Source organism: Rhagoletis pomonella, unplaced genomic scaffold (assembly GCF_013731165.1).
Source record: "Rhagoletis pomonella isolate Grant_MI unplaced genomic scaffold, Rhpom_1.0 Rhpom_scaffold_02748, whole genome shotgun sequence".
Classification (NCBI taxonomy): domain Eukaryota; kingdom Metazoa; phylum Arthropoda; class Insecta; order Diptera; family Tephritidae; genus Rhagoletis; species Rhagoletis pomonella.
Genome location: NW_023461301.1, coordinates 355 through 12,696, shown reverse-complemented (window position 1 = coordinate 12,696; position 12,342 = coordinate 355). Strand labels below are relative to the sequence as shown.

At 39.5% G+C, this 12,342-nt stretch overlaps 1 protein-coding gene across 2 annotated transcripts in view; it reads left to right on the top strand.

The window, feature by feature from the left end:
• Positions 1–387: 387 nt before the first annotated feature.
• LOC118753677 overlaps positions 388–12,342 on the top strand; it is a 12,204-nt gene continuing 249 nt past the window's right edge. The window contains exons 1-3 of one of the 2 annotated variants that reach the window (XM_036488548.1): positions 388–642; positions 698–864; positions 1,993–2,232. In XM_036488548.1, the coding sequence (XP_036344441.1) occupies positions 562–642; positions 698–864; positions 1,993–2,215 (471 nt within the window). In that variant the 5' untranslated portion in view covers positions 388–561 and the 3' untranslated portion in view covers positions 2,216–2,232. Of the gene's footprint in view, positions 643–697; positions 865–1,992; positions 2,233–12,342 lie in introns of those variants that run through there. The other variant, XM_036488549.1, reaches the window with a different exon arrangement.

The following is a 12,342-nucleotide window of genomic DNA, read 5'->3' as shown; positions in this document are numbered from 1 at the left end:
CTACTTGTTAACACAATTAAACTTATAGCTTGCTTATTCGCAACTCACTTCTCTGCTCACTTTACTTGTAGCTTGCTGTCTTGTAACTCGTAACTAACTCACTTCGCTGTGGCGGCGCCCTTATATACCTGCGCTGGCACTTATGGCAACTCTAGAACATTCTGAAGTTTATCGCTCATTCTCTTTCTCTCGCTGTTCGCAGTGTTCATCCAACTTGACGTTTCTCTTTGTGGAACATTCTACGTCATTCCTCGAACATTCTGCCTATTTCTCGTTGTTCGCTTTGTGTTGCCGCAGTATTCGCCACAATATCTCACTTGTATTCTTCCACAATGTATAAAACTGCATCTTGCTCTCTATGCACTACAGACAAAGCGATGGTCGGCCATTCGATGTGCTTGCGTTTTCAGTTTACAGAAAACATCGATGCATCAACGCCTCGATGCATCGACTATTTATACATCGAGTGGAAAATTTTCGATGCATCGAAACGAAACATCGATATTTTCGATGCATCGATGTTTTTTCGGCATCCGTAGTGAAAACACATAGTTTTTTGGTATGGAGTATTTACGTCCGTTTTGGAATTGTTTGAGTACATTTTGCAGGTGTTTGCGTTGTTCAGAAGATATTGATAACCAGGTTTTGTATTTAGGAAAGCTATAAGTTTGTTTAATAAATGCTCATATTTTTCCAGTTCCATTATGAACCAAACGAGAGGACTTACTTGCTAGCTGATCCTGCAATTCACAACAGTCCAGCTCTAGGGCAAACAAACTCTGACGACCTTAGCAGTGAATTTGCCCAATCATTGCCCAAAAAAGATGAAAACGCATTATGTCGCTTAGTTCAAAGTACAGCTATGTGAGTTTAGAATTGTTATATGCACGAAACACTAATTGCATGTGAATAAATTGTTCCCATAATTTGACATGCAAAACAAAAACAGATTCGAGGGAACTGGTTTTTGTTTTGCTTTACAATTTTTGGGAATATCTGTTCACGCGAAATTCGCGATAGGGCCGACCATGACATAAAAAAGAAGGTAGTTTCACTCAGCATTATCTCGACATTAACCCTGGCCTTCAGTAAGCAGTCTCTAGTCACTAAAAGTGACGTTTGTTCGATATGGATTTTGAGACAATTTGGTAATCAGTAGGCTGTCTGACGTCTCTAGGAAAGAGATTCTTACAGGCCTATTCGGCGTTAGTAAAGTTACTGTCAATTTTTAAACCTTTTTCAAATTCTCTACACTCTTGTAACCGGCAAATTTTGTTACCATCTCATGAAATATGCAACACCAGAATTTCAACAAAACTCCATCACCCCTATTCTGTAATCCGAAAGTTCGTAGTTACGAATTCGTAGCTCTGTTCCGAAAATTCGAAAATTGGTATGCTGTAATCCGATCGTAACTATCAACGGCGTTACCAACTAAACTAGTGAAATTCGAAGTTCTTAATCAGCTGCTTTGACAGAAACAAATCAAAATAAATATAATCGCAAGTGAACAGTGAAATTAAAAAAAAATTGTTTAATCGTATTTGAAAAAGCTTTTCCTTAATTAAGTAAAATAGAATGGATTCAGTGGCCGGTGCACTTTTGTCTCAGGAGGAAGAACATGCTGCAGTCAACTGTTGCATTAATATACAAAGGAGATTGCTACGAGACAGTTCTGATCCATTTAGCTTAAATGATAAATATATGCTCCCTCTTTTTAAGGGCGTCCATTCAACTAAATATTGTGTTGCTTTAAATCTTGCAACGCTTTCCCAAAATTCCACCACATCCTCTTTAACTATTACAAAGCCTCGGGCAATGTCCGGCCTTTCGCTCATGCATTTCACCAGTTTTTCGTATTGCGAGCGATTTGTTGTGATTGTCGACTTGATAATTTTGTAAACATTTATTAATACATTGTTTTTTATTCACACTTCAACTTACATACATATTTTTGCGTTTCCACACTTTATTTCATTGATATTTTAAAAGAATTCGCTTCGCTCCGACACCAGTTGCTCTTCGTAGAAAATTTCCGACAAATACATACAAATTACAGCTACGTCGGATTCAGGCATACCAACATTACGAATTTCGAATATGGTCTCCGAATTTCGAAATTACCATACGGCAACGCGGATTACAGCCTACCAATTTTAAGATTCGTAGCAAAATCGAATCTACGACGGATTACAGCATAGGGGTGCATAGCTGAATTGCTGAATAAATTAAAACGTTACCAAGGTAAATAGAATTGCGGTTGCAAGAAGTGGTGACAATTGTTGGTAACAAAATTAGCTTGTCACAAAATGTTCGGTTACAAGCAGAATAGGCCTGTTAGAGTGTGCTCCGCGGAACCCAAGAATTCCCTAGAAGTCACCGGGGTTCCGCGGAATTAATTTTGTTATGAATAAGAACGCCGGTCGGTTTGAGTTGCACACAGAAAGAAAAGTTCTATAAACAGCTTGACCGAGACACAATTATCTATTTTCAAGTATATGTACATATAGTCGTTTAAATTGCAAAACCGCGTATCAACAAAATGCAAAACCGCGTATCAGCAAAATGCAAAACCGCGTATGTGAAGTTTTAGAAATTATTTTCTAGAGTGTAAAAACTCATATTTCAAAATGGTTATCTTTTTTATAAAGAAATCGCATTTCTGCCTAGTATATTTCAGGATGAATGGATAAGGATTGAGCCAAGAGCTTGTGTGAGTAAATCCAATTTTTGGCAGCCAATGCCAGTTACGCGGTTTTGCAGAATGAGGATACGCGGTTTTGTACTTTAAACGACGATATGTATGTACTCGTAGTTGGTATGATTGCCGTACTGAGTGCCATGCCTACATAAGAGCGTAAATTTTGCGCTTGCTAGCTTGTTTTTTTTTTTCTAACCGGTGCATATGTGTCGTTGGCCGCTGTAGCCAGAGGGTGACGTGAATTCTTAGTCAGATTAATTTTCAGGTGGTAGTAGTAATATCGGTTTGGTACAAAATCCAATTACGAAGCATTCATAGATCTCCAGAGTAGGGATGCTGCGAATGTGGAATTTTAGACATCCGGGGATGCGAATATCTAATAGCTAACATCCGTGGATGCGGATGCGACTGCGGATGTCAAGTATTTATAAGAAACAATTAGAATCAAGCATAATGGCGAGATCGTATGTCAGGTTTTTCTAAAGCTTTAAAAAAAATTCATTCTGTTGTTGTTGTTGTAGCGGCACTACTAAGCCCCGCCTGTTTCGGGTCATCTTTTAATCATTATCGTCAAGCTCAACTAACGGTAGGCCCAGGAAACGAGCTGTTCCGATGGGGTCGGACCAAAGGGAGAGGGGTGTTAGTTGAGTCGGATTGAGCTGGCATGTGAAGAGGTGGTTGGTGTCGTGGGGGGAGTCTCCACATGCCGGGCACTCATTTGGGATGTTTGGGTCGAGTCTAGACAGGTAGCTGTTTAGGCGGCTACAATATCCAGACCGTAACTGAGCCAGGGTAACGCGGGTCTCTCTAGGTAACTGAAGCTCCGTCTCTTCCACAGGTGGTGATTGGGCTCCGATAACGACATTCCTAGGCCGGGAGTCGAGGTAGGTGAAGACAGACTCCCTATGAATGTCGTTGAACGCTCGTCTGTACGTCATTGGGTCCAGTGGTTGGTCTGTGTGGGTCTGGACTGCGTCCTTGTACATGAATAGGTGCCCCCTGACGTGCCTGGGCGGAGGCTCCTCCTCCAGCAGTGGTCTGTTGGGGTGTTCACTTCTGTGACACCCCACCAGAAACTGCTTACAGAGCATCTTGTTGTGTTCCCTTACGGGGAGCACTTGGGCCTCACTGTGTAGGTGATGCTCAGGCGTCATCAGAAGGCACCCAGTCGCTGTCCGGAGTGCGGCGTTCTGACAAGTCTGTAGCTTCATCCACTGCGTCCAACTAGTCCCCGGCGACCAAACTGGCGCAGCATAATTTAGAACCGGCCGGCCAATTGCCTTGTATGTTGCCAGCAAGGTTTCTTTGTCTTTGCCCCAAGTGCTGCCGGCGAGCGACTTGAGGACCTTGTTGCGGCTCTGTACTTTGTTGACAACTGCGGTTGTGTGCGCGGAGAAAGAGAGCAGGCTATCAAAGGTAACCCCTAGAATTTTCGGGTTGTTCACCGTCGGTATAGGTGTGCCGTCGACGTGAATGCCTAATTCAAGCCTGACCTCCTTCGTCCAGGTGGTGAAGAGGGTCGCCGTTGTTTTCGTTGGGGAGAGGGTTAGGCTCCTTGCAGTGAAGAAGCGAGAAAGGCTGGAGAGATAGCCGTTTACTTTTGAGCAGAGGTCATCAATTCCATTCCCAGACGCCAAAATCGAACAATCGTCAGCGTACGAGATCAGGGAAACTCCTTCAGGTGGCTGGGGGAGTTTCGAGATGTAGAAGTTAAAAAGTAAGGGGGAGAGAACACCACCTTGTGGAACCCCTTGTTTTATTCTTCTTGGTTTCGAGGTTTGATCTCTGAAGATTACTGATGATTGGCGACCACTCATATAATTCGCCGACCATCGCTTCAGTCCCTGTGGGAGAGAGGAGGCCTCAATGTCTTCTAGCAGCGTGGAATGGCAGACGGTGTCAAACGCCTTTGACAAGTCCAGCGCTACTAGGACAGTTCTCTCACAGGGGCGGTTTCGATTTAGGCCACGAGTTGTCTGGGTGTTTATGGCGTTAAGTGCCACGACAGCCGGTTCTACGTACCGGAATGACTCGGGTTTTACCCGACCAAGGGCTGTTGTTTCGGCGATCTAACCCCGTCTAGATCGGCGATACCCACCAAAAATTCATTCTCATTCCTTTGGCTGTTTCAGAATTTGGGGAATCTGTAACTTCATCAGGGTTTTTCGATTTTAGTTTTTATAATCCGTTTTTAATACTTTCTTCCGCGAGCTAAACAGGTGGATATGGAAAATAAATCATTATTTTTGAACAAAATTCTGTTTTCAACGTGGCTGCCAGCCGAATGGGATCAGAATATCGTTATTTTTTTAAAAAAGCACCCCGTCTTTTTATAAGTGTTTGAATCTAGGATACTTACGTATTTCTTATCTAATTAAAGGTAAGACCTATAGCTTTTTTAATTAATTGAACATCGATTCTCTTTATAGCCAGACGTTGATCATTTCTGTTGTAAATTCATATTGAAGGAGCTTACTCTTTTACTTTATTTAGCCAAGAAGGGACAGTTTTGCCACAGAAGTTTTTAGCCAAGTTTAGCCAAGTAAACAAAATTACGGGTTTTAAAATGTTTGTAAAAATAAATTCCTCTAAGAGCCCAATTTGAAATTATTAAAACGAATATATTTGTGTTCATATGGAATAGTACCTTATGTCGAAAGGCTGGCTTTAGTATAATGCAGCATTCGCAGCATACGATTGCGATTGACTCACTGGCGCCGAGCCGTTGAAGAACTTTAGGCAATAAACGTGCAAGAAATAGTTCCGATACTAGCAAGTCAATATTCTTATTAAGTCTCATCAAAAAATTCTTTGTCGTTTAAGGTATAAGGGGAATGCCGCATTATACTAAAGCCAGGTTGCCGACATAACATAAGAATTACAGTGCACACTTCTTTTGTGTCTAGTAGTTTTTTGTTTTAAGATTGGTCCAAAAAAATCATAATAAAGAAAGAAACCAATACAGGTATTTAAAGCACAGAAAAAAAATATTATTAAAAGGACTATGTTCTCTTTGACGTACGTCAAAGGTCAAGTAGAAGTGGGAACTTGTATGAGTAGCTCGTATGGTAGCTCGGTTATATAGCCATTGCACGTAGCACGGATTGCATGGATTGCATAACTTGCAAACACACAACAACAAAATACATGTGAAATAGGGATGTTGCGAATGTGGAATTTTAGACATCCGCGGATGCGAATGCGGATGCGAATATCTAACAGCTAACATCCGCGGATGCGGATGCGAATGCGGATGCCAAGTATTTTTAAGAAACAATTAGCATACTGGCGAGATAGTTGTTTAAACAGCGCTTACAAGCCAAACCAGATGTGTCAGGCTTTTCTAAAGCTTTTTAAAAAGAATTCTTCATTCTCATTCCTTTGGCTGTTTCAGAATTTGGGGGATCTGTAACTTCATCAGCGTTTTCCGATTTTAGCTTTTGCAATTCACTTTTAATACTTATAGCGAGCTAAATAGGTGGATATGGAAATAAATTATTACTATCTAGGAATGAACATTTTGAACACAATTGTGTTTTCAAAGTCGTAGCTGACAGCCGAATCGGAGCAGAATGTTGTTATTTTTTAAAAAAGCGCCCCGTTTTCTATAAGCATTTGAATCTCAAAGAGCCAGACGTTGATCATTTCTGCTGGAAATCCCTATTGAAGGAGCTTACTCTTTGACTTTAAATAGCGAAGAAGGGACAGTTTTACCACAAGTTTTTAGCCAAGGGTCCAATGTATATCCTTACGAAAAAAATATTGCCCAACAAGTAAACAAAATAACATATATATATGTAGGATACCGAGTGTTGTATGTTAATCGCGGTGGCATTCAAACAATCGAGGCGACGGTCGACAATGAACTCTGGCCGTATATTCTATAATGGCAGTTCGGTCAGCCTTATTTATTTATTTATTTATTTATTTTTTACAGTCTGTTAGACTTATATTGCAACAAAGATTTAACATTCTTATAACTAGATTTTAGATTTAAAATGTAAATATTAAGTATTAAATACAAAATACAAAATACAAAATGCTCTACAGAAATTTTTAAATAACATTATTTCTTTATCACTGCAATTATTTTATGTCAATATAAACGCATGCAATTTCCTGGAAGTTATGTAGACGGTGGGAAAGGCCGAGTTTCCAATCCGCGCTATTCTTTTTGGGTTACTCCATTTATTGATATCTCCTGGGTGGTCAGAAAGGCCGAGTTTCCGATCCACCCAGTCGCGCTTTCGTGACGGTTGACGGTTGGAAAGGCCTAGTTTCCAATCCGCTCGTTTATTGTTTATTATCTAAGGGTCTAGGTAGTCGGAAAGGCCGAGTTTCCGATCCGCCTAGTCTCGATATCTTGGTGGTTGGAAAGGCCTAGTTTCCAATCCACGCTATTGTTGATACATCACTATCTTGTAGGCTGCGTTCTACAATAGTCAAATAGCAGCCGCTTGAAAAGAGTGATAGTATCACAATTTTTTATAGCCTCTGGTAATTCATTGAAGCACTTTAAGCCTTTATAGAAAATATTTTTTTTGTCCACTTCTGTTCTATACTTCGGGAGTCTGAAGCTGTTATTCTCTCTCAACAAATATGTATGCGTCTCATTTATATATCGGAGATTATCGCTAAGATAATCCGGCAGGTTGCCCTTTTTAATATTGTACACAAATTTCATAGCGTGGTAAAAAACTTGTTGCTTCACGCTTAACCAATTCAAGGTTTCAAGCATACATCTTGTTGGTGTGTCATACGGTTTGTAGAGGATGAATCTCATCGCTCGGTTTTGCATTTTTTGCAGCTTATCTACATGGGAGTCCCCCGCTAGGAAGAAAATCGTGGGGCAGTATATAAAGTGCGGTTCTACTATTGACCTGTACACCAACGTTTTATATCTTCTTCCCAAGTACTTACACGATCTCTTTATAAGGCCAATTTTTTTAGCAATCTTGTTGACTGTATACTCAACGTGCTCATCAAACTTTAGTTTGTTGTCTATGTGTATTCCTAGGTACTTGACAATTTTCACCTCTTCGATATTTTCATCTTTGATTTTTAATTCACGGCTTATGGAGTCAGCATTTGCCGCTCTGGAAAATATCATAAAGTTAGTCTTTTTCACATTCAGTTTGAGTTTATTTGAACACAGCCATTGATACAAAGAATTAAGATCTTCTTGCATTTTGACAATCGCATTTGGTAGTTCCCTATCACTGATCGTTAACAAGGCATCATCCGCAAAGAGTTTTATTTTACAATGTTTGAGAGAACTTTTAATATCGTTTATATATATATTAAAGAGTAGGGGTGCCAAAACTGAGCCCTGTGGTAATCCGATGTCTACGGCTATCTTTCTAGACATCTTAGAATTAACTATTGTTTGTTGCCTACGATTACATAGAAAGCTTCTAAACCAGTCAAGCTCAGAGTTTTTTATACCAATGTATTTTAGTTTATCCAACATTCGGACCCTATCAACGGTTTCAAATGCTCTTTTAAGATCAATAAACACTGCCACTACATTAAGGTGTCTGTTCAGATCTTCTTTCCATTGAGAAAGCACCAGATTCAGCGCAGTCTCACAGGAATGTTTAGCTCTGAATCCAGATTGTTCTTTTATGAGTATTTTATTGGATTCCACATAGTACTGTAGCTGGTTTTTCACAACGGTTTCTAGCATTTTTTCCAAGCTAGGGAGAGTATTGATGGGCCTAAGCTCCTCAGCTTTAACCGTTTTTCTAACTTTCTTGACGGGCACTATTGATGAAATTTTCCATTCTTCCGGTACTGATCCTGTCTGGAGACTCTTATTTATAAGTATGGCATAGAAATATCCCATATAATCAGCAGAGTCCTTAATAACACCTTCAGAAAGTAGGTTGTTTCCCCCAATTTTCCGCTTAAATTTTTTGGCAATTTGAAGAATGTCTTCCGTTGAGACCTCTTCAAATTTTAGCGTACTTGTGGGAGCTCGTTGCTCGAAAAAATCATAGTTTACACACTCTATATTGGTATGTATTTCCAAAATGCTGTCCACGAAAAAATTATTTAGGTTTTCCGCAATTTCAAAGCTGTCTACGTAGTTGGTGTTATTTATTATCACTTCCCCAATATTTTATTTGACCTCCGTGTTATTGACTACCTCCTTTAAGTATTTCCACATGAGTCGGCTGTCACCCTTATTTATTTCCACCTTATGCTCTAAGTATTTAATTTTTTTACACCTTACCATTTTCTTATATCTGCTTCTCACTAAATTATATTCACCCCAGTACCCTGACAACACTGCTTTCTCATGGGATTTAGATTTATACTTGTTCATCTCTGTCAATTGCCTATCATACCATTTGTTCCTCTGCCTAATGCGAGTTATTTTTGAGTAAGTCAACTGCCTCATGGCCCACATAATGCAATGAGTAATATACTCCACCATACCGTCAGCATCGAAAAAATTTAAGTTCGAGAAATCGCACTGCCTTAGTAAACTTGTTAAGTTCTCAGGGTTATATCTCTCCCAGGATATTACTTCTGCCTCCTTAGCAAGTGGGTTAAGTTTATTGACATTTAGTCGAAACATTATTGTTTCGTGGTCAGATATTCTATGATCCTCGACCTTTTGACATATAACTCGGTTATCATTGGAATACAACAAGTCAATACGTGTTTCCGAATGTTCCGTCACCCTCGTATTAAAATTTATTAGCTGTTGCATGGCTTGTTGCAAGAAAACATCATTGAGTTTTCTGCTGTAGGTTGATACTACGTTCATGTTTATGTTAAAATCGCCAATGATAACAGTGTTCACAGAATTTTCTGAGATTTCTGCTAAGATATCCTCCATATATGTAACAAATTCCGCATCACTTGAGCTTGGGGAGTGATAAACCCCCCCGAGCTGCCACCTGGTATCACAGTGTGTGAGTTGAATAACTATACACCAAACATTTTTGTCTAAAGCCTTGTTAGTTATTGTTTTAAAACCGAGCGTGTTTCGAACGAGTATTATCACTCCCCATGTGTGTCTACTGTGTGAGTCGCAGCGTATCATCTGATACGCCGGGAACATTATTTCCGTATCCTCTATGTCATCAGTTAGGCATGTTTCGGAACACAAAAGTAGATCCGGGTCGGTAAAATCTATAAGTATTTCTAGCTCAACTTTATTAGCCACTAAACTCTGTATATTGAGATATACGCATTGCAAATATTTGGGTAGCGCTTTCTTTACACCTGGGTGAGACGTAAACTCAACGCTAGGGTCCCCACAAACTTGCTGTAATTGTTAGTAATTTACAGTATTTCTTTTATGCTCGAGCTTTTTCTGGTATACAGGACACTGTCGGTTAAATGTCATATGATTTTCATCAAGCCCTAAGTTAAATTTTTTATTAGCACGAATGCAGTTTATGCATTTGTTTAATGTTTCCTTAGAACATTCCACAGTTTTGTGGTTATCTAGGCACTTGAAACATACCTCATCGGCTTTACATTTCGCAGCTATGTGGTTAAATCCCTTGCATTTGAAACAGAAAGTAACATCCATTCCATCTTTGACTCTACATTTTTCCCAACCTATGTTTATTTTTTCGCTTGCCAGCACGGCTGCAAAGGCATCTACATCTGTTTCTACTAACGCATTATAATGTTTTGCATTTCCTCTTTTTGTTTCAAAACATTTCAAAATTTTGAAATTACCATTTTTGAAGCATTCATTCTGTTTTTTTTATCATCTCCCTGAGCTGCTCATTCTCATGTTTAAAGCTCATTCTATATACCATGAACCTTGGCTTGGCTACGTTTGGGATTTTTATTTCATATCTATCACTCATTTTATTCTCTATTGCCTTTTTGATTTTTTCACGCTCAGCCTCATTTTCTGTTTGTATTACTACAGCCCCACTTTTCCTCCCCTGTACACTATTAATTTTTAAGCCCGAGGGGTCAACATTTTTGTTCAAATCTTCTTTTGTTTTTCCCACTTCCTGCTTCTCTTTTGGTTGTAGAACTAATGGCTTCTCTTTATTTACTTTCGGCGGCCTATTATCTTTCGCAGTATTACCTTTAAAGAGATCCGCGTAAGTGGCTTTCGCCCGCTGACCTGCTAACGCGTCAGCAGTCACCGATTTCTTTATCTCTTCACAAATTTTTTTGTTCTCATTTTCATTGCGCACTATGGCTTCGCAAAGATCATGGCTTTGCTTTTTTACGCCGTCAGCTATTGACTTAATTTGGTTCACTTCGAGAATACTCGCCTCACAGGTTTTTTGTACTCTTTGCATTGCATCAATGCGTTCCCCAAATTTTTTCTCTATTGATTGCAAGAGAAGTTTAAGCTCTTTCACTTGCATTTTTTGCGACTCCTGGAAGTCATCATTACACTCTTGGATCTTTTGACTATTTTTCTCTATTGTTAAGTTCATATTTCGGAGCACCTCATCGATGTTATGCATGTATGTGTGACATTGGTTACACATAAAGCGCACAAAGTTGTTTTCTTTGAGTACATTCGCACTGTACTCATCCAATTCAGAGCATTTTTTTGCCCAGTGCCACACATTACCACACACACCATCACAGCGGATTCCGCTGTCACCGCGAATTGGATTCTTGCACTTATGGCATTTATCCATTTTCGCGCCTTATTGTTTTTGTCACCTCACTGCACTTTTATGTCTCTAGCTATATTTATTTGTTTGTTTAATCAAAATGAAAGAAATTTTTGTGCTTGCAAATAGCACAGTTTATTAGCACTTCGCTATTTAAGTCACTGGCTCTAACGCTGGTTAAAATCACAACAATTCGGCTGTTTTTTAAAAATTTTCCGCAGAGCGATTACAAACACGTCAACAACGTTGCAGTGTTACCACCTCTTTAGACGTGCGTTCGTTAGGTTCGTCAAGTTCGGTCAGTAGGGTTACCTGCCTATACTAAAGGACTAGTGTCGGTTTTGCCGTCTTACCATACTAGGACCTAATCCCACATATATCACATGATCCACTGATAGGATCTAAACCAGATTAGTATGGGACCAACTCTGAGACACTACCTTTCCGATGCAAAAAGAATTTTAGAAATCGGTTATGCGGTAACATACATAAAAAAAGGAAAATATTCCGACGAACTGATAACCTCCTTTTTTGGAAGTCGGTTAAAAAGACTATGTTCTCTTTGACGTACGTCAAAGGTCAAGTAGAAGTTAGAGCTTGTATGACTGCCCATTGATAGCTCGGTTCCAAAGCTTAAGAAATAATATGTTTAAAGACATTTTTATCAAAGTTGATAACTATGACATTTGATCAGTTTTGTTACACAAATACTCCCACGACCACAGGCAAAAATATTGGCTACAATTTGCCATTTTGTTTGCTATATATACGTTTTATCGGTGCACTTGAACAACATTCGCATTCGCAAAAGCTCCGCATTGATTATTGCGAATGCGAATGTTAAAATTAATGCGGAAGCTCCGCGGTTGCGAATGCGAATGCGAATATTCGCAACAACCCTGATGTGAAACAACATTTCCTATCGCTGCAAAATATGCAACGTCGAAACCCATATATATATTTTGCAAAATAGAATAGCAAGATAAATGCGACCCTGTGCTACTTGTTTTGTTGTTGGAATTGCTACAT